General features: G+C 32.2%; 1 protein-coding gene across 1 annotated transcript; it reads left to right on the top strand.

The window, feature by feature from the left end:
- Positions 1-1,396: 1,396 nt before the first annotated feature.
- Positions 1,397-14,928, top strand: LOC105628984 (vesicle-fusing ATPase). Its single transcript, XM_089722014.1, has 13 exons — positions 1,397-1,807; positions 2,431-2,526; positions 2,598-2,676; positions 2,778-2,828; positions 4,434-4,589; positions 4,684-4,853; positions 8,615-8,723; positions 9,245-9,344; positions 9,447-9,502; positions 9,640-9,702; positions 9,783-9,865; positions 14,036-14,169; positions 14,433-14,928. The coding sequence occupies exons 1-13, from the start codon at positions 1,620-1,622 to the stop codon at positions 14,594-14,596; spliced, it is 1,449 nt and encodes a 482-aa protein (XP_089578140.1). The 5' UTR covers positions 1,397-1,619; the 3' UTR covers positions 14,597-14,928.
- The last annotated feature ends 8,871 nt before the right edge of the window (positions 14,929-23,799 follow it).

Genomic DNA, 23,799 nt, shown 5'->3' with positions numbered 1-23,799 from the left:
TTTCAAAAGAGCATCAAGTTGAAACATGTATGGCATTTATAAGTATGTGTGAATTCTATAAAAGAAGGTTTAAAGCACTAAAACCGGTCCTTAAAAATATCGCTTACGACATTTTAGACCTCTACAACATTATTAATGGTCTTACACACATATTTTCTTATGTATGTATGCAAAACATTACAGGTTTTATTAAAGAAAATCTTTAAAAAATATATTGTTATATTTATTTCAAAATATTAAATAATCAATCATTTTTAATTTAAAAATAGGATAATTTGTTATTGTTTTAAGATTTTATCATTTAATATCAAGTTATAAATCAAAACTTTTTCAAAATAGCATAATAATAGTTATTCAAATAATTTATTAATACCGCGCATGAAGTGCGAAATTTATTAAGTAATATTGACACTATCGCAAAAGTGATTACCATTGTCAATTCAAATCATTTTCTCTCTCTCTTTTTTTTTTTTCTTTTACCTATATAGATATTGATTTTGGGATCGAGAGCAATAGTTGGGGGTTGAGTGGTGGCTAGATTTGTTTTTGAGCACCTATTAAAGTTTTAAGAATCTGTATTTATAAATTAGGGACTAAAAGATTAGGTCTTAGGATTGAGTTGAACTTTATTTTGAGATCACTTCGTTATATAAAAATAGAATTAAATGCATACAAAATAATATTACAAGTAGTTTGTACGAAAAAGTAAAATATGAATTAACCAATTGGTTCGGTTCGGTTTGAATCGGTTCGATTTCGATTTCACCAGTTTTGGAACCGTAAACCGTCGGTTCCCAAAACCAGTTGGAACTGAAAATTTCAGTTCCAGTCGGAACCGTTCGGAACCGGTCAGAATTGGTCAGAATCGGTTTTTCTAGTCGGAACCGTTAGGAACCGGTCAGAATTGGTCGAAATCGGTTAGAAAACCAGCCAGAACCATCGGTTTTAGAACCGTTAACGAACCGAAATTAAAACCAAAACCGTTCGATTTCAAACCGCAATCGAAACCGTTAATTTTCGATTTTTTGGAACCGAAACCGGCCGTAGCCATGTCTACTGAGCAATACTCTCTGTAGGAACCACGGGTGAAAATAAGCCCACAAATTATACTACTTCAATTAACGATTAATGATGCTTGGCCCTTGTTCTCAAACAATCCCATATGTCGATTCGAAGATGGCTATTGATAGGTGTAGCCTTCTTTCATCAACCCCCTGATCCTGTTTTGGGTTTAGACCGGATCTTTTGTCTTCTTCCTGGGGTTTCATCCCTTCCTCTAGTATCTTAAAAGAAAAAAAAAACAGAAAAAAACAATCCATTTATCCTTTTTGACCATTCATATAAAACAAGTAAACGAAAATAGAAAATTTTGTTTTATAACATAAATTAAAAAATTTATTCGTCTTTGACAATTTACCATATTCCGTTTGTCACAGTTCAGGCGTCCTAGGGTGGCGAGCCTTCTATCAAATATACCCTTTTCATAATCTGTCAACTATCTCTCTCCAAGTATCTAACCGCGATTCCTGATTTCTCTCTTGTTTTTCTGCTGTAACTTTTCTCTCTCTTCCAGTATCTTTGCCGTTTCCTGAAATCTCTCTCCTTGGTCCCCATTATTCATGGAGTCGAAAATGTTGGTCATCTCAGTTCATGATGGTAATAGACACACCAATAAAGCTTATTTGAAATATCTATCTGGGGCAAACCCGCGCCCAATTCCTTGCTTTCCGATTGGATTTTACCCTAAAAGCGTTTCCAAGCCTCGCTATGCAAGACTCAATGGCGGCAATTTTGTTGTGAGTCTGGAATATCCTTTCGAAGTATGTACTCGTAACTTGTTTTTTCTTGTTTATAAATGAAATTCCATGAAAAAAATCTTATAAATGGAAATATTTATTTTAGCCCGTAAAATTTAATGTCATGAAATTAAATTTATACCGTTCTGTAGTTTGGCACTTTGTCGTTGGATCGATTATGGAAATGAAATTTATTCAAAAGAAATTATATGCAAATGAATTTTCATTAAAAGTTTTCGGTTACAAGTAAACTTTTTTGAGCTTGTGATTAGAGTTAATTAATTACTTGTTATGTTTAGAGTTCTGTTCAAGCATAACTGACTCTTTGGAGTAGATCCATAAGTAATTCTTATTATAGCATGCACACTTACAAAAGTTTAGAGTTGATCTGTGGATTCTATAAGTTTTGATAAAATTTGGTTCAAGCATAATCAATTCCGTAGAATCAGAATTTTTTATTTTAATTGAATTTTCATTTATGCAAAACATGACATAATGGATTTGTAAATGAATTCCTTAAAATTTCATGGAATAATTCATTTATACCAAACAAAATCTAATCCAAAACGGTGGTTAATTTTATATATTTGTGGCAAAGAACTTTTTTGTGCAATTGTTCCTTAATATCTTATACTGAAGATGGTTCTCTGCGAGAGAATGAAATTGCCCTCAATGAGGACCAGTGCGTGTCTGCCAACACTGCCATAGGAAATATGGTGACTATTGAAAAGTAAGTAGCAAACCGTAAATTTCAGTTTTATGAATTTCTCTTTGTGATATTCATTTTCCTACTATGATAAGATTTGAAGCTACCAATGGCATTGAAAAGATTGAGGAACTCAATGTATGGCTGGAGATGGATTGTCCTCAGGGCAGAGAGGTATTGATATATTTCTCATTTCATTTCTCTTTTCGAAACAAGCTTAGTTGTTAATTCAAATACAAAGCTAATCTAGATATTGAATATTTTGATGTCAATAGATTGATGCTGAGGTCTTGGCGAAAAAGCTGTTAAAGAATTTCCATGACCAGGTTTCAGCTCCTCTTCTTCCTCGTGTTATGCTGTATATGCATGCTTGAAAAAACATATATATATATATATATATATATATATATATATATATATATGTATATATATATGTATTTTTGTTGGTTTTTTGTTTGCTCACCCTCTAAATATATCATAAACCTTTACTGAACATGGCGTTGAATTTATAATTTTTTAACATTATATAATTTCAACCGGAAGAATCAATGATGTAGCAGAATTTTCCTATTCAGGATTAGCTCATGAGATACAGTGGATCCAAGATACTTTTATTTCATACGTTTTCAAAAACATGATAAGCTAAGTTGCTATGTAACCTACATGCCAACTCTCCTACTAAATACAAAATTAATCTGCTAAAAATTTCACTAGACCAACTTAATGAAATTTTCAATTAGATTGGCGCCAAATTTGTTGTGGTTAGTTGGATCTAACAGCAAACTAACTAATACATGTTTCTTCAAATAACATATTAGACCTTACATTGTAAAGACTTAAGGATGTGTTTAATTCAGCTGATTCGTACCCAACAGCTATGTTGTAGGCATTTGGTAAAGGTTTTAGTAAGTATTTGATAACTGATGAAATCAACTGATGAAAGGATTTTAATAAGTTGTTGATAACTGATGAAAGTCCCAAAGCTGATGGTTTCATCACCTCCATTTTGGAGCTTTTTTATATGAGCTGGTAGCTGATTTGTACTTATATTATATTTAGCCTCTATTAACCTTATAAAAATAATTATTAATAAAATTAGTATTTTTTTAATGATTAATTTTATTATAGTCATTTAAAAATAAAAAAATTCTATTAAATATTATATCAAAAAATTTTAATAAGTATTTTTTTTTATTTATATAACACATTAAGATAAAAAAATATATTTACTTTAAAAATTAAAAATAAAATATACATTGTTCACCATAATATATAAAAACAAGTATATCCTTAATGGTTATTTTACATTTAAACAAGAACTGCTATCAAATTTTTACCAAACACTAATATTAATCAGTTAAACGTTCTTATCCACAGCTATCATCAGCTGCTCTGAACAGTTAAACCAGACGGTCTCTTAATTGAAATTCTGCTAAAAGTATTAGAACATGGATGTGGACTGAATTTCACTTCATTACATTTTTATGCAAAATAATGTACACAACTTTCATCAATAATTTTTGTCTTGATTTAGTGCATATATTGTAAAGAATATGATAAATTTGAATTATTTGGTTGGTTTCACTATAAATTTGAATGTCTGTTAGATAATAAGTTTGGTTTCACTATAGAAAATTGCTGCAGATGTATCGTGCTACCAGAGTACGTTGAGGTTATTTAACTTAATTAGAATAATTATTTTGCTTCTTGTTTGGTGTGATGCTAGGGTTGGTTTGATGTGTTGGTAATGATTACTTCCTTTTAGGGTTTAATTCCACACCTCTTACTTTGATTATGAATGGATATTGACTGTAATCACAGCTTTTTGGTGGTAGCCATTTATGCCTCTTATCCTTTATTCCTTGCAACAAAATTCTCAGCATCTCTAAGTTTATTTGTTAACTTATACTCATGATAATTGTCAAACTCAGGTGATGCATCTAAATCAAAGAATACAATTTAGGTGTGGTGAATTCCTTGGCAATTTCACTGTTAATCGTATCATTGCGGCCAGCAATGGTGCCATTTCTAGGCAAGGAATGCTTGACAAGAAGACTAAGATAGTCTTTGTGAGTGAAAATCTCAAGGTAATAAATTCTTTTTCAACTCTTAAGATGTTCTCTTGTCTTGTCTTCCATAGTGTGACATATCATGTCAAGTTCAAATTGATATTTTCTGCAGATATTCAATCAAGCTCTAGCATCAAGAAGGATATTTCATAGAAATATAAATTTCACTAACATAGAGCAAGACTTGATGGCTCTTGGAGTTGGTGGGATGGAAAAAATTTTTAAAGAAATATTTGAGAGGGTGTTTTCAATTCGTAGTCTTGACCCTGAGCTAGCTCGACGGTAAGATCCTCAGTGCTACTTATTTGACTTACATGGAAGATTAATACCTGGTTATATTTACAATCTTGTCATTTCATGCATCTTTTTTCAATTTATTTCCTGCTTATTACAGAATCAGTATAGGTTGTTCCTAGATCTTGTTTTCATCCAATTATGAGTAAGAATTTTATTTTCATTGCATAGTTTTATCCATTTAGCATATTTTGGCATAACAGAATCTCTTCTACACTGGCCAAGGAATATCATATAATCATGCTCTCTTTTTCTTACCTGGTGCATCTTAAATTCTGGATTCTCATATATGGTCTTCTATCATTTCCCTGTTATCCTATAGGTTTACTTACACTTGCAAAAGTTTTAGAGCCCATGTTTCAATTCTGCAAAAATCCTCAGGGTACTTTTGTTGATCTTCTTGCAATCTGAATCTTTCACCTCTATTAAACAACTGGGATGGCTCTGTTTCAGTTACAAGTGTGATTGATCATGGTAATATGATGATTGCATAGTGATTTGAAATATCTGGGTCTAAGTCTCTGCTTAAGACCAATCTAGCTCTATCATTATTTTGTGCTCCTTCCTGTTTCATGCAAGTTTGCCTACATTCTTCTATTTCTGTTTCTCAATGTCTTCCTCCAAATTGTCTTGAAATCCCTATTTGCAAATGGTTATCCATTTACGAAGAATGAACCTTAGCTTTTATTCTTGATAATGGATGCTGTCTTAAAGCAATGTCTTTTGCGTTGCATTGCTGCACCACGTGTGAAGGTGATGACAAATTCCCTTTATTCTCCATTTATGCCAGTCCAGAAATTCATTAGCGGTTTGAGTACCGCTGAATTTCACCATTTTTCTAAATTCTCGTCACAGGTCTTCCTAAGGCCGAGGCCTTGGAATTGCCCTTATTCTTGTTTCTGCCTATGATGGATATAGAGTTAAGAACTCGTTAGAGGGAGTTCTCCACCTCAAGACTCTGTTAGGGTAGGGAGAACCTTTATCTCGTAATTAATAGAAATCTTGCTTGAGTCTTTATTGAATAAAAGTGTGCCTCTTATATAAGAGAGACGTACAGCAGATGAGGAATTATAATAAAATAGAAGTTCCTACTAATTAGGAATCCTACTACTAAAAAGAATTATTATAAAAATAAAAGTTCCTACTATTAAGGATCCTTCTTATAGAAGGAAACTAACTCTAGCAATAATAATAACATAAAGAATACTAAAAAGTGAGAAATTGCAATATCAATTCTGCACCTCACGTGCCACACGTCTTGTATACTTTCTGTCTTTCTGTCCACAAATGCGTCAATAACACTTTTCTATTTTCCTACCCATTTGAATTGTCAAATTGCTGCGGAATTTTGAATTTTCTTACCCGACATGACCATTTTAGCATCAAGTGAAGAGAAAGTACTGAATCAATCTCTGTTTTTTTTCCTTCCAGTCTAATATTATTAATGTCTGCCATTTGCTCCCTGATTTTTGTGGTTGTGAATATGAATAACTATTTACCATCCAACTGTGAAAAAAAAAATTCAAAATCCTTTTTTGTATTCATGTGTTTGTGTGTCCGCGCGTGTGTTCATGTGTTTCCTTTCTACAACCTCTAACACCTTGCATCGAGTGTTACACGTCATTCTCACCTGTTTTTGCCCAGTGAAGTGGCTTGGGTTATCTGGAATCTCTTCTTTAGCACTTTGGAGGAGCAATGGTTGTCTAGAATCTTTAGAGACCTTTGCTGATGAAGAGGATTTGATTACACAAAGGATGCTAATATTCTTTGGTATATATATATACACACGCACAAATATATATAAAGCCCTAAGGAGTCTTCTATGGAGAAATCTTCAAAACATAGAGCATATCTGTTAGTTTGTGGGGGTTTATGCTTTTGGGCTTCTAGAGGAGTCTCTTTGAATATTATCCTACTCAATTGGAGGGCACTGCACTTTACTTCCGTTCTATGTTTTTTGTTGCCATTTTTTTTTTCTTTGAATTATAGGAGGATTACTTGACCTCCATAGTGTACATTCATTTCTTTCTTTCTGAATAATATTTTTTTATCTGAAAACTTTGCCTTTCTAACTTCTTTTACTGAAGGGTGCAGTCTATTTAGTGCCATTTATCCGTTTTCCAATGCTTATTTTGGATTTGATCTGAAATCTACCATATTAAAGTAATTTGAAATCGATGATGTTTAAACCTTTAGAATTTGGTATGCATTTCATTCAAATCAAAATCCATTAAATATGTGGCAATCCAAATGATGAATTTTAATCAAATTCAAGTCTTACATCCAAATATAGTAATCAAACACAAAAGTTATGAATTCTTAGCATGTTGTGTCCAAAATGCTGGGGAACTCAGATGTTTTCCAAAAACTTTTTACATGAAACATACATGATTTAAGTTTGAGTCCTTCGCGTGTGGCTGGGAACCTTACTGTAATGTCTGGTGACTTTTATTTGTGAAGCTTTATATTTTGGTCCCATTTAACATACATGTCTTAAGTTTGAGTCGGCTTCTTGCTGGGATGCCTAGTGGTGACTTCTATCTGTAAAGCTTCATATTTTGGTCATGTTCTTACTACAACTATCTGCAATCTTGCAAATCATTTGTCTTTTCTATCAAATAAATTCAATGATGAACTTACAGTGTTGTTTCTTTTTAATATAAGTCCCATTCCCTACATAAAATACAATTTAAATACCAGTCAATTAAGTTGTCTGTCATTTTAAACAAAGACTCCCATCAGTACCTTCAATTGCAATTTTTTTTTTCTAGAAGAGTTCTAACCTTTTCCATCTCCACAATAATAAACAGTCCCTTGTTTCTAATAAGAATAATGCATTGATCCGATCCTGTGTAGTGCTAGCAATAGCTTTTCTTCCTTTGGTAATAGTGCATGCACAATTGTTGCGATCATGCTGACCAGTCTATCTGAGTTTTTCTATATCAGAAATGAATCTTAAAGTTGATAGTTTTCCATATAGGATATAGTTAATACCTTTTTTTTTTATCGTTAATAATAGTTTGGGAAGATTCTTATAAAACCTAGGAAGCCCTTTGCTTGTGTATTAAAAAGAGAGCTCCCATTGTTTCCTTGAATACTATAATCTTCTTCTATATTGTCTTAAAACAGTCCTTTGCACCTTCCTGAGGAAGATTTTGATTCCAGAACACGTCTTACCTGCACTTTGCCCCATTTATTTGATTCTGCACTGAACTCCCTCAGAGTCTGAATTGCTTGCCTCTCTTCCCCTTTTGTTGTTCTTTCAAACCTTAGCTGCAAATCATTCTCCTTTTGCCTCTCTCATATGACTAAACGGGTTTATTTTTTTAAAAGGTCTGAGACTTATTGTCTGCTATCTTCATCTTCATATTCAGTTGTATCCCTACTTGTTTTGCAGTTTATCCTTGTCATAGTTGCCATTGAATTTAGAATCTCACTTCAAGAATGTGGCTGGGAAATCTTAATTCTTGATAAATATCCTCTAAATAACAATCTATCCAGTATTGATAGGTAACATTATTTGTTCTCTGAAGCGTTTCTTGAGGTAATTCTGAGTTTCAATTATGTCGTCTTATGGGATCGCGAGCGTTTGTAATGATAAAGTTTTGAATTCTGTTTTATTCCACATTTAATTTTCTGCAATGGTTGAGGAAAAAGCATCATAATTTGCTGTGTTTCATTTATATATTTTCTTGTCTTTATAGATCTTTTATTCCTCTCATTTTCTAATTATTTTCTTAATACTGCAGATTAAACATAGCTCCTATCAGGGGGATACTTCTCTATGGGCCACCTGGGACTGGAAAAACGTTGTTGGTAAAAACAATTGCAAAAATTATTGATGCCAAGCCACCTAAGGTTTCTTCTTGTCCCTCTCCAACGCACATACATACTCATGAACTGGAGTGAGCAAAGTTTCGCAAAACTAAAAACCGCTGTGAACAGATTTAGTTCGATTGTTCACTTTATCGGTTTTGGTTAGTAGAATAAATAAGTTCCGCCTAAAATCGAACCATTCTGACCCAGACGGAACCGAATGGTTTGGTTTCCAAACTTACTTCTATGCGTCTCAATTTCAAATAAAAATGAAAGTTTTGTTTTTACGTTTTGGTTCTGTTCAGAACCGAACTACATGTTTGTGTCCTAAAAGCATGCTAAAGGTTCTCTTAACAATTTGTAGCTAGCTGTCATAAAAATAAATGAATAAATTTGCCATGTGGTGTTTGCGGTGTATGTTCTGCTGCTATATTTTTCTCATGCATTTTATACAATATGATGCAATGAAAATTTATAATATGTCAAAAACTCATATTCTGGAATTTTTTTCTCCTCATTGTTAATTGGATTTGAAACTTATAATTTTTCTACCCCTTGTGCAGGTCATTGATGGGCCTCAACTTCTGGCTAGTTTGGTTGGTGAATCAGAATCAAAAGTTAGAGAGCTGTTTCGTGAAGCTAGGGAGGATTTCAAAAAATATGGTATATGATGTGTATATGTTATACAATAATGTGTCTGCATTTTGTATACTCAGTTACCCTAATAGAAGTAATGTAAATTTATTATTGGTTTGCACTTTGCAGGAGAGCAAAGTCCCGTTCATATCATTATCTTTGATGAAATAGATTCAATTGCTCCGGTAAAATATTATATATTGTTGCCGGAACTATGGCATAGAGATTAATTTAGGATTTTGCTGGAACTATGGCATAAAGATTAATTTAGGAAGTGTGAATTTATGAAATCTATCTATTTGTTCTTGTCACTCTTATGTAGAAAAGGGGAACAACTCGCATGGAGAATGTGACTGACAGGATAGTTAGCCAATTGCTAGCCATGGTAATATATCTATTTATTTTCTATTTTAACCTCCTTGTTCAATTTTGGAATCTCAAACAATTATAATTTTATCAATCCAGATTGATGGCATGACGGAACTAAATAATATTCTTATTGTGGGAACAACAAACAGAATGGAATTAATTGATGAAGCACTCTTGAGGTATGCCATTATCTTTCATATATTTCAATAATCAAATTATCATACATGTTAAATCACAAATATGATTTTGAGTGCTTCATTAGAATATTTTATTTTTGATTATTTTATCGAAATGAGTGTTCTTGCATAAGGGTTAGGGATGCTTGCGGATTGGGTTTGGAAAACTGTACCTGATCTGACAAGGAACTTTTGCTCCTAATACTTCAACCAACTCGCCTCAAGTTGGCTTCTACCTGCTTTTTATCGTTTTATATATTTTGTTATTGTTTCCTTCAAAAATAAAATATTTAGAATTCTTCATTTTAGTTCCTTTCAAGTACATATATTTGTACTATTTGTACTCTTTTGGTTCCTTTCAAAAAATACACTGCTCATTAATAAACGGATCGAGTAATATGCCCATTACGCCTTCAGAGAATATAAAGTATCTTAGGGGAATGGATAGGGGAAAGGTAGTTAGGCCCTCCATGTGTTGACACATGCACCAGTGCGTGAGTGACTTTCCAGTCTCTTGTTTCGCCGGCGACTATGCCGCAGGACTTCCTTTGCTTGAGCGACCTCCCTTAACTATTGCTCAACCTATTTTCTTTTTTTTTTTTTACACACCTAAAGGGAAACAACCACCTCAGTTGTTATAGCAAATAATTTTTTTGTGATTTTGACCTTGTTTTTTCTCTTTTCTTGGTGCTCTTTTTATTTGCTATTGGTTCCGATTCTGTTTATTTTTAATTTCTAGTGTTTGTTTATTAGGTTGGTGTTAAGTGATGGGTGATGAAACAAAAATAAAATAAAATAGAAACAAAAATTCTTTCTTAATGACAATCTATCTTTGCAAATAAGTCCAGTGAAACTTGATGGTTCTAATTACCTTATTTGGTCAATATCTTGTCTCTTACTTATCAAAGCTGGAGGATTGCAGGGATATCTTATTGGAGATAAAACCCAACTAGAAACAATCAGCCTGGTGTATCCACAATCGGATTCTAAAAATTTACTTGTGATATGTTGGACATATGGAAAATATGGAAATTATAGAAATTAATTAGTTAGTTTATTAGCTTAAATAGGATTCAATAAACCATGGATTCCTAATTAGTATAGGATCCTAGATTTTAGTTAGTCTATTCCTAAATAGACTAAACTTCTATTTTTATAATTTTCTAGTTTATCATTGTAACCTCTATTAAAGAGGTATTATTGCTATTAATAAAGTAAGTTAGAATCTTTCCCAAACACAAGGTTGGAGCTCTCTTGAATGAGGTTCCATTATGTCGAGCTCCCTTTGATGAGTTTGAACATAATTCACAATAGGTTGCTCAAAGAAATGTAATAAGAAGTAGATCTTGGAATCAGATTTTCTAGTGAATCGCCCTGTGACAAGATCCTGGTCTAGGTAACATAAGAATTTGGTATCAGAGCCAAACACCATGGGCAATCAAGGATAGTGCAAGGAATTGAGAAATCTGGTGGCAGAATTGGAAACAAGAATGAACACACAACATCAACAATTATCTCAACAGCTGGAAACTCTCCTTGCTCTTACCAACCAGTTGCATGGCAAGGGGCCAACTGAGGAAATAGATGTGGGGCACAACAGTTTAGGCCAGACAAGTTGTGTGGAGGATAGGCAGCGACCACGAACGAAGCATAGTGAAACTGTTGGTGGCATCAATAGCAGCGGAATTGTGCTGCGTTATACTAAGCTCGATTTTCCTACATGTGATGGCAATAATGACCCCTTAATCTGTTTGCACAGATGTGAAAAGTTTTTAGCTAATCAACAAACTGCAGCAAGGGACTGAGTCAGCCTAGCTGCCTTCCACATGTTGGGAGAAGCCCTATGGTATTACAAGTTGCAGCAAGAAGAACCAGACCTCATGTGGAACAAATTTTCATAATATTGTACTCTCAGATTTGGGCCACCCTTGCAAAGCAATCTGCTCGGGACAGTCAATTTAAAGCAAACAGGGACAGTAGAGGAGTATCAATGTCAGTTTCAGGGGCTGCTGGCTTGCGCAAATTCGGTGCATCGTGATCAACAGGTGGATTTATTCACGGTTGGGCTAATGGACTATATTCAATTAGAGGTTGAGATGCAATCTCCAGCCACCCTTGCACGCCATGAGCCTGGCTAGGGCTTTTGAGAAGAAGCAACAACTGCCTTCAGTGCCGCACCACCATGGTACCATCTCTTTTCCTGTCACCAAGTCCAACAACTCCGTTCACAAACCAATTGCATCCCAAGGTAGCGCAGCTCCTGCTCACTCCAACAGCGCCTCCTCTCCCTTTATTAAAAATTTAACAAAGGCAGAAATGGAGGAAAGATAAGCCAAGGGATTATGTTACGATTGTGAAGATTTGTTTGTTTGAGCGCACCAGTGTAAGAGGCTGTTTTGGTTGGAATTTGATAGTGCACCAAACTAATCCATTCAATAACATCACAGATATAGAAATTATGGAAATTAATTAGTTAGTTTATTAGCTTAAATAGGATTCAATAAAATATGGATTCTTAATTAGTATAGGACTCCTAGATTTTAGTTAGTCTATTCCTAAATAGACTAAACTTCCTATTTTTATAATTTCCTAAAGAGGTATCATTTCCAAACTTGAGATTGATGCTCTCTCTAACAAGGTCCAAAGGTGTCAAGCTTCCTTTGATGAGTTTGAACATAATTCACGATAGGTCACTTAAAGAATTGTAATAAGAAGCAAATCTTAGAACCAAATTTTCTAGTTGATATGAAGGACAGAAGCTATATCACTAGTGGATATGCACTTAACAGAACTTGTGCCAGAAATAGGTGCGAAAGAACCATCAGCAATGCGAACAGTTTTTTTGCCAGTACAAGATGAATAGGTTAAACATTTATGAAAAGAGTCTGTCATATGTTTGTTTGTTCTTGAATCTATAACCCATGAATCATCAATAGAATTAGTAAGAAGGGCCATACCAGATTACACAAAATTAGAAGTAGCTGTGGTGGATGAAGAGTGAAGGTTTGACAAAAAGCTGTAACAATTGTACCTCCTCAATAGAAAAATTCCTAGCAGAAGATGTTTAGGTAGGTGTGCAACAAGTCTAGTCGAACCGATCCTTTTACCACCACGACCAATGCTTTTACTCTCACGACCTCTAATCGGTCGTCGAAGTAATTTCCAACATGTTTCCGTGGTTTTAAATCAATCACCCATGATTTATTGAAATTAGATAATTACTAGGATGAGAGAACACAACAGTGCAGGGACAGATAAAAACCCAAAGAACAGTAGAAAAAAACGATTTTGAAATAGCCGAAGCATAGAAAATGGTCACTAATTAGGCTGTACTGGATAGGAATGAATTCACCGGAAGTGGACGAACTTGCCGGAGTAGGTCCCGCCGAGAGAGGATGCTGGAAGGTGGCTTCACGCTGGCGCCTCCATGCGCCGGACATTCAATCGGCGCGTGAGCTCATGCGCTTTGTCGCACGGCTACCAGATTTTAGGGTTTGGGTCGCCCGCGGCTGGGCTTTCTTTTAGGGGTGGCAGTGTACTTCAACTCCACCCAGAAACCTACCAATCTTGAAAAAAGTTCTGGTACCCTTCTGCCTATACGATTTCTGATCTGGTTTGGTTTTGGTTCAAAAAAGGCCAAAAGAGTTTGGTTTTGGCTCTGATACCATGTTGATTTTAAGAACAGGTTTGGGAAAAATTTGTTATGTATTTCTTATATTTTAATGAGATCCTATACATCCTATTTATACAGAAGTATCAAATCCTAAATAGGAAAAGAACGAATAAGGAAAGAGAAATATACGCTCCTAAATAGCCTATACAAGGATACTCCAAATCAACAAAGTCAACAATTATTGTTCAAAAATTTAGGCTGTTCAATATATATGTTGTATGTTTGTTCGTATATGTGTATATATAAAGAAATTCTTGACTTGTTATGTGTCAATTTTTTTTGTCATTCGACTTATTATGAATGTTTTGTATTATTTTATTTTAGGCAGTTTGCAAAATCTTTCAATTTTGTGGACTGTTCGACAAATGTAATTGAAAAAGCGAGTTTGACAACTTTAAGTTTGCCTTTGCCTTCTTTCTACATCATTGTGGGATTATAAATCTTTTCTTCTATATTTTCAGTAAATTGTACTTTATTGAAACTTAAGTTTTGTCACACAGACCTGGAAGGCTTGAACTCCACATTAAAGTAGACCTTCCTGATGAGGAAGCTCGTTTCAACATATTAAAGGTGCATGCTAATACTTTGGAGCAAAGGGGTTACTTCCAACCAGATGTAAACCTTGAAGAGATAGGTGAGTAATTATACGTCTAAAACCTGTTTTTGACAAGAGTTGCATAATCTTTCAACTTGGTATGGTAATTTTTTCCTTTTAGATTTGGAACAAATAATACATCTCTGAAATTATTGGAAATAAGAACAACGCAGTGGTGATTTATTTGGTAATTTTCAGTTTGTTTCAAGTCTTGGACAAAATAGAATGTTGTGTGTGTATATATATAATAAGATCAGTACTAACTTGTTGCTCCTTGAACCCTGTTTTGGTTTTCTATGCAGCTTACATGACAGATGGTTGGAGTGGGGCTGATCTTGCTGGTGTTGTGAGATCTGCCTTCTCTCATGCACTTAATCGCACACGTTCTGATGAAGGAGTCATTTGCGAGAGCCAGATAAGGCTATACCAATATGATTTTCTCCATGGTATCCACAGTATTCGCTGAGGATACTGAGCTTAGTTGGTTTGAGTATATAAGATTTTCTCCCACTTTCCTGTTGTGTGTATTGTAAACTTGTGTTATAAATAAAATGCGTTTGTGTGTTGTATAGCCTATAAACTTATCTCACCGCTCACAGGTTTTTTCAAACAAAAATGTTGGGGTTTGGAGCTTAAACCAACACAATTAGTTTCCCATTGGGATCTCTGTTTTTCTCTCTTTCCAGATTGAAGGATCTTAGTGTAGAAAGTATATTGTGCAATGATATTACTTGTAATAACATCTGAGATGAAGTTTTTCAAAATTAATGTCAAACATTTAAGGATCTTAGTCATTCAGGTATCGATGCTTTGAGATGTTCTAGAACATTAAGACATTAATTTATACTTCATACATTATTGTTTTCATTTAAAATGAAAGTCATGTTTTTCAAAAATTTTCATAATTAAAACCATACAAACCAAGATGGTTAGATCCAATTTGATTTGACAACAACCTTGATTCTATTCAAATTTGTTTATAACAATTGCTAGTAGTTGTAACTAATTGAATAAGCATACTAACCTTATTATGAACTCAAAACGACAGAATGAATCAAGGAAGTCTTTACTCTAATAATTTTTTATATATGGTTTGATAATAAATTCAAAAGTTAATATATGATATCTATTATTTTTTTCTTATACAGTCCGATTTTATAACATATGTTAGTGGATTATATGAGTTTCTATCCCACATGGAAAAGATACAAAAGTAAATTAGTGTTTATAGACACCTAGTATTAGTATATCTATTTGAACAAAATAGATGGTGGGAAATATGGAGGAAATCAAAATTTGACTATAGAAATTTTAAATATTTTATAGTCAAAAGAAATTTTTAAGTATATTTATAGTCACCTAAAATAAATCAAGTAATTTATTTTTTATGCAAACTTATTATTGTTATTATTATTATTATTATTATTATTATCATTATTATTATTATTTAATAAATTTTGAAATTAATTATTTAAATAGTACAAGTAATTGTTTTTAACAGTTATGAAAACCGTTATTAATTTTGAAATTAATAAACTGCTAAATGTCCGTTGAATACAGAATTTACATCTGTTCAAGGTTTCCTTATCGTTATAAAAGTCCTAGCTCTTAAACTCATATGATCATGTTTTCTCTAGAGAAATACTGCTATTATATCCGCAATTCAATTATAGTGGGGACTTTTAATTCTTTAAGGATATTAAACACACTATTAAAGAATTTTTTCTATTTTTTCATATTTTGTATCTATTATTTCTAACAACATATGCTTAAATGTAAATCCATTGTTTTTTTTAATCTCTATACGTCTTTTTTTTCCTAAAAAAAAATTATTGTTGCCCTATAAATGGTGAATATATATATATATATATATATATATATATATATATATATATATTTTGCATTTTGTATTGGATTATTCATTTTTAAAATAAAAAATAAGGAAATAATATCTCTTTTCACTTTTGAAGTATATACGTTGCTAGCTTGACTTATCCACATAAGAATATATTATTATTTAAAATTAGATTTGTGTTGTTTTCTTTTAAAGGACATTAACACGCATTTTGAGTTTGATTTTATTTCAAAGGGTTAATTATATATTTGATGTCTCAATTTATCAAAATTTTTTATTTTGATATCTCAACGAAAAACATTTGCAATTAAGTGTTTAAACCGTTAAAAAATTTTCAATAAAGTGTATCCGGTTTACATGACTTACTGAAATTATAAATAAGAAATATGGAGCCAACTTGATATTTTGAAATATGCTAATTATATTTTAAGTGGGTATGCAACGTCAGATTCATATGTTAACCCATATAACAAAACTCATCTCTATTTTCCCTTGTCTCTTCCCTCTCTTGAACAAAAAAAAAAAAAAAAAAAAAAAAAAGAAAAAAAAAATCTAATTTTGATATTTGCAGCAAAAAAAAAAAAAAAACAAAAGTAAACACAAACTCAAAATCGTTTTCTTTCTCTGCCGCCATCAATTAAAAAGTTGTGTTTATCATTACTATTGCTACCTTATGCTTTGTTTTTGTAGTTTGTTGAACAACAATAATAATACATTAACTTATGTTGGTGCCATTACTAAGCCGCCGCCAGCACCGCCAAACCCACCACCCTTCTTCATTATCAACTATGTTAAACCTTTTATCAAAATACTTTGATCCTTCTCCATCACCATCATCAACAAGATCACTACTATCCTAATTCAAAAACTCATTTCTTAATCTTGATATAATATGGTGTAAAAACTTTAAGATTTGAAACTAATTGCATTTAGTAGACTCATCCTCTTCAACCCAATAGTTCCTTATCCGAAAACCATAACTTTAAGTAAATAAATAAATCAATTTTCAACGAAATAGGACAATTTCAAATGGTTTAGTCTCAAGTTTATCAAGAAAGAACCTAGAAGGATGGCAACAAAATTCTAACTACACATAAAAATTCAAATTTTGCCCAAAAAAAAAAAGGGAAAAACAAGTAAGAACTTTAAAGGCCCAATACAATCTATTTATACTATACCAAAATTGTAACTTTCCATGAACCTAGGATCGAATCTCCTATGGCTTCTTGATGAAATTTTTTGAAGTTTGGAGAAGAGATGAAGCGACAACGATGGTGCGTAGTTTTAGGGTTTGGAGGAGAGGTGAAGCCACAACGGTGGTGGATAAAGTGAGAGAGGGCGCATTTGCTTTGGCAAAGCTGTTGATTTGCTTGAGACTAATTTGACAAATCATCAGTTGACATCTCAGCAAATTTTTCATATCAGCATACTTTCCATCGTGACTTGACACCACATTTCCTATTTGTAAATTTGGCTAGCCATGTTAGTTGGAGACAAATTTTTTAACAGTTTAAACATGTGATTGCAAATATTTTCTATTAAGACAGTAAGATAGAAAATTTGATAAGTTGTGACACCAAATTTAATCTTATTTCAAATGGCATAATACATAAATTTACCCATGAACTTTATAATTTTAGCTTTTTGGCACCTTAAACTTTGTGAATGACCTATTATATACTTGAACTTTTAAATTTTAGTAACATTACACACCTTTTGACATTGATATCAATAATTTTTAGGATTTTTATTTTTATCTGTAAAATATTGACTTAATATGTAGTTAGCATGACTTTTGGAATAATAATTTTCATAAATTTTAACTTTTTAATAAGTGCTCAATTGATCTAATTTTATAAGTTAAAGTGTGTAATAAAATAATCGTAGTGGTATTTTATATTATATCAATAATAATGGTATTTTCTAAAAATATATATTATATCACTAATAGTGGTATTTTCATGTTTTATGTATCCATAATTAATGCTTTATAAAAATATATTATTGATTAATTAACAATAATCCTAATTCTTCTATTCATCAATCAACAATAGTTCTAATTAACCTCAAGTCTTGTACCTATCTGACCCGAGTGTGCCCCTCCCACGAACTACATGAGGATCACTTACAACGCTTTCATTTTTGTTAACATATTCTATTTTTCCAGTGGCAATTGTGTTCTGCACAAGCATCTTTTGGGCTTCTAGGTCATCACAATCATCATCATCCATTACTAGAAAGTTATCTTGAATTATGTTCCTCTCCATCACCTTGTAAGCTGTCATGTCTAGTTCATTGTTGGCTTATCGGGATTCCACCGTTATAGGATGAATAATGTGGCAGTATATCAGTAAATCATGTCATCTATCTGTTTTTGTACTTTCTTAAACTCTTTGTTAGTGAAGACTTTTTGGAATTGCTTCTTAAACATATACTCGGCTGACATTTAATTACCTTATACATTGAATTGTGCTCCTCTTGGAATTTCTTCTCTATCTTGTCACATATAGCAATCTCTTATTGCTCTACAAATTGTTTTAGTGTGCTCCTTGAATTAATATATCCATTAGAATATGCATGCATAACCTCGCTTATCTATATAGTTCCAACCCAAAACTAATTATTCAAATACATTGGCACCCATTCTTGCTTCTCAAAATACAACTTCAAAAGCCACTCATTTCCTTGTAGCCTATACTCAGTCAGAAAATTCGACCATCTTCTTTCAAACATTTCTATGCTAAAGCTCTTGAATACAGGTGCTTTAAATACAGTCACACTATTGCCATGATCACTGACACCTTTTAACTTCTTAGCGAACTTGTAAAAACATATGCCACAAACAAAACCTGCAAGGTAAATTGGTAGCATGCCTATGCTATTATGTTAGATTTTATTATACCAATAAACAAGATGATTATGACTAAATTTAGTATGGGTGCGCTGTGTTAGGAAAAACTTCTCTAACAACTTTCCTTATGCTCTCACACTGATCTGTCGTAATAGCCATGGGATAAATCATACCCATTGCTTCAAGCTATGTTTCAAACTTCCACTTGAAAGTTATTGTGTCTTCATGTGCTATAAGAGCACATCTTAACAAAATGGATAGTTTGTGGTGACTTATTCCATCAATTGTAGCAAACGGCATTCTATATCTATTTACAAGGTATATTGTGTCAAAAGTAACTACTCTTGGTATGCGGCTATACCATGTGGATGCATCCAAAAGACATTTGCAAGCTTGTCATCGGGATCAACTTTCATCAGATAAAAGAAATTAGTATTTTTCGTTTGCAAATGGACGAAAAATCTATGTTTTTCTTCTGCGTCCTGTCTTGTATACTTTCCCTCCTCCTTTTCTCTATGTAATTTTTGCAATCTTTTGGCAAACAACTTAGTTCATCCAGTTTGCCTTCAGCACTCTTTTCATACTACAAGGTATTTCCTGTGACATTGAAGGATTAACTCGTGATTATGATCTCCATCGACTTCTGTAACCACCCACATTTCGGTTCCTTTAAGACTTGCATGCACCCTTGCAGGCCAATTTATCATTTTGCTTGTCTTTTCATAATACGGTTTTCGACTCGAGTCGCAACTTATCACCTGGTACTTGAATGTATCGCCATACTTATATGTCAATTTCTTTGTAACCCCAAAGAAAAAGGCAAAGCTGTTCGTAGTCTTTCAGTCACCGTGTGACTTGCATCGAGCTGTGGCAAGGTCGGCGACGACGCTGATTTTACTAGGTTTGATGTGCGGCGGTGGCAAACTATTTTCAATCGAAAAAGTTTGCCGTTTGTGAAGATGATGACGTGAATTACGTCTTGGTCCCTGCATGTTTTCCCATTTTGCAATTGGGTCCAAACTCGTTTTAATATGTTTCAATCAGGTTCTAAAATTAATTTTGATTGTACTTTAATTAATTTGGTTTTAATTAAAATATAAAGGCCATTAAAATTAATTTTCAGTAAATTAAAATTGATTTTAGAATATTTTCTAATTTAGTTAGAAAAGAAAATTAAAAGAGTTTAATTTGCAATAAAATTATTTGTGAATTTATTCCTAATTGGGTTAGGGAATAAATTAAATTGTTTAATTATTTATTAATTCTTATATGATTAGAATTAGTAAATTGATTTATGAAATAATTTTATAAATTCTAAAATTAGTTGTAATAAGGTTTGATACATGAAAAAAATTATTTTATTCATAAATTGATTTTGAAAATATCAAAATAAAGTTTAAATTGTTAAAATTTTATTTTCAGCACATGAGACCAAGAATTAATATTTATTTATATAAGATAATATTTAAATGTATTTAATATGATTATTATGCATGATGAGTGATTATGGAAATTAGAAAGACCTATTTGATTGACTTTATAATATTTGGTTGAATGGTTTTATATAATTTTAAATGTGGTCTTTGTGTCCTGATTCTCTTTTATTTTGGATTGTAAAATTTCTTATTTGTTTCATTTAATTATGTAATGGTTAGATAATTGAAATATGTATATAGGATACTATTTTGTAATCCAAGAAGAAAAGAAGAATTGAAGAAATTACATAGAGCATTGAAGAATCTGAGCCAAGGAGCTGCTATTGGTCCTCATGAAGATCTAAGAAGATGCTACCTAGGATTTTCGACTATTTAATTTTCTTAATAGCCCAAGAAAATTAGTTTTAGAAATGTTCATAATCATCTAATTAGAATGTCATGCTAAGAGTGTATGTTATGTATGTATGATATATGATATGACCTTCATGCCAAAACATGAATCCTGCGATTAAAATTTAAAATAAATCACTTATTAAAATTTTTAAGTACATATTAAGAATATAATTGATTACTACCCATTGTTATTGCATGAAAACAAGCTCTATTATATTTGGCTTGTTGGGAAATCCAAGGTCATTTTTAATCGAACATGTTTAATGCTATCAAATAACTTGAACAATGGTTTTACTTAATTAATTTATATGATTTAGATGAGAAAACTCATGATCATATAATATTAGGGCAAAGGTTAGGCGAAATATATTTAATATGCTTAGACAAAGAGTTGTTACTTAACTGATGTAAGAGTCACATAAGATGTGATTGATAAGCTATGTTACCTACCTAAATTAATTCAATATAACTTGTTGGGAAAATCCAAGATTATATGGATTAATTAGGATCTTAGCCTACTAGGGGATCTGAACGCTGGATTTTCCGAATTAATAGGAAGGACTATTAATTTGAATAAAATAGTAGGAGACCTAAATTAAAATTAAGGACCTTATTTAATTTAGTATTGCATGAAATTAACAATTGATTTCTTTATATTTGTAGATCGGTTATCACCATGAGTAATAACCTATACCTACGTGGCATGTTTAATACTAATAAACTGACTGAACCAAATTTTAAGGAATCGTTTCGCTGTAAAAAGGGAAAGAAGCTTATTGAAATTCCTGCTTTAAGTTTATGGTTGAAATTCATCTTTCTACTTTTAGTTATAGTTCTTGGGTATTAGATATTGGATGTGGTTATCATATTTGTAACAACATGTAAGAACTAATGAAAAGTAGAAAATTGAGGAAAGAAGAGGTGGACCTACATGTAGCTAATGGAGCAAAAGTTGCTGCATTAGCTGTAGGAACATATAATTTACCTTTGCCTTCGAATCTGATATTAGAATTAAATAATTGTTATTATATTCCAATACTTTGTAGAAACATTATTTCAGTTTCATTTTTAGCCTTGAATGATGGATTCAAATTTGTTATTGAGAACATTGCTTGTTCTTTTTACAAAAGGGATGTTTGTTATGGAACTGGAATCTATACAGATGGATTATATAGTATTTCTATAGATAAGTCATTCTCAACATAAACAGCAAGAAACCCAAAATAGATAATAAAAGTTTATCGTATCTTTGGCCTTTTAGACTTGGTCATTAAAGAAACAAGAATCACTAAGTTGCATAAAGGAGGTTATCTTGAACCTTTTGATTATGAATCATATAAAACTTGTGAATCTTGTTTAATGGGTACTAAAACACCTTTTATTGGAAAGAGTGAAAGATCAAAAGAGTTATTAGACCTAATATATACAGATGTAAGTGGACCAATGATAACCCAAGCCATAGATGGATATTCATATTTCATTACATTTACTAATGACAATACTAGGTACGGTCATATATATTTAATGAAGCATAAATTTGAATCTTTTGAAAAGTTTAAGGAATTCAGAAATGAAGTTGAGAAATAATTGGAAAAAGTAGTAAAATACTTCGATCTGATCGAGATGGTGAATACTTAAGCCAGGAGTTTTAAAATTATCTATTAGTAAATGGGATTCTTTCACGATGGACACCACCTAGAACACCCCAACACAATGGAGTGTTAGGAAGGAGGAATCGTACCTTATTAGATATAGTACGATCCATGATGAGTCTTTCAAATCTATATAAGATATGGGCCAACACGCTTATGTGAAGCCTTTGTGGGATATCCAAAAGAAATTATTGGATATTACTTCAACCATCCTGTTGAGAGAAAAATGTTTATCTCAAAACATATTACCTTTGTAGAAAAGGTATTTATCCTTAAAGGAAGCAGTGGGAGCCAGGTAGAACTTGAAAATTTCAAGAACCTCAAATAAACATTAAAGATGGAACCAGAACAAAAAAAATTATTACAATCAAAATACATCGGTTAAAGAACCACCGTGTAAATCTATTAGGATGAGCTGTGCACCTACAAAGTTGGACCTTCTTGTAGAGACTCGAACCTAACAAATATAAGGGAGAAATGTTTGGCATTCACTTGCAATTGCAGCATTTTATGATTATGAAATTTGTCATATTGATGTCAAAGCTGAATTCTTAAATAGCAAATCTAATGATTTTTTAATCAAAAGAATTTCCTAATATAGTTTCGGACTGAAAAGTCCATTGGTAGACTTTAGCAAGCCTTAGAACATCTATTTTAATGAAATAATCAAATAGTTTGATTACATTAAAACTGTGGATGATCTTTGTGTGTATAAGAAGGTCAGCAGGAGCAGAATGATATTCCTTATTTTATATGCTGATAACATATTAATAATAGAAAATTACATTCTACTACTATAAAAGTTTGGTAATCCAAGAACTTCTCCATTTGAGAATCGACTTATATACTTGGTACTAAAATCTGTAAGGATAGATTCGATAGGCTGCTAGGATTATCTGAATCCACATATGTTGGTAAAGTGTTAAAACGGTTTAGCATGGAGGAATCCAAAAGAGGATACCTGCAAATATATCAATCTGATCCGGATGAAAGTCACTGGACTGTTGGTAAAATTATCCTTAAGTAATTAAAATAAGTAAGGATACTTTTCAGTTATGGCGAAACTAATAAACTAAGAGTTTATGGATACATTGATGTCATAGGATAAAATACATGGATAATTGGCTTGTGCAAGTGGGAGATTGTTAGTTATATGCCCTATAGTCAATTTGATTGGTTATATTTTGGACATAATATTTCATGTAATAAGTATTTTATTATTAATAGAAGGCATTTATTTACATTTTATATTCTATTGATTGAATCTTGGTAAAAGATAAAGCCCATGGGACAATACTGGTTTGTGAAATAAATTATAATGTGGTTATAATTATGAGTTTTATGTTTGCATTAAAGCAATGTTTCTAAATATTCTTAGGCAATGTTCTCCTCATTATTGGACGATGATTAAAGCTATTGAGACTAATACATACTATGTTCTTTCCTTAAGAAAGCAGCTGTTCTCATAAGCTGGGATATATG

The sequence above is a fragment of the Jatropha curcas genome, chromosome 5 (assembly GCF_041381405.1).
Source record: "Jatropha curcas cultivar XTBG-Jc1 chromosome 5, XTBG_Jcur_1.0, whole genome shotgun sequence".
NCBI lineage: Eukaryota > Viridiplantae > Streptophyta > Magnoliopsida > Malpighiales > Euphorbiaceae > Jatropha > Jatropha curcas.
This window is presented reverse-complemented; position numbering and strand designations above follow the sequence as displayed.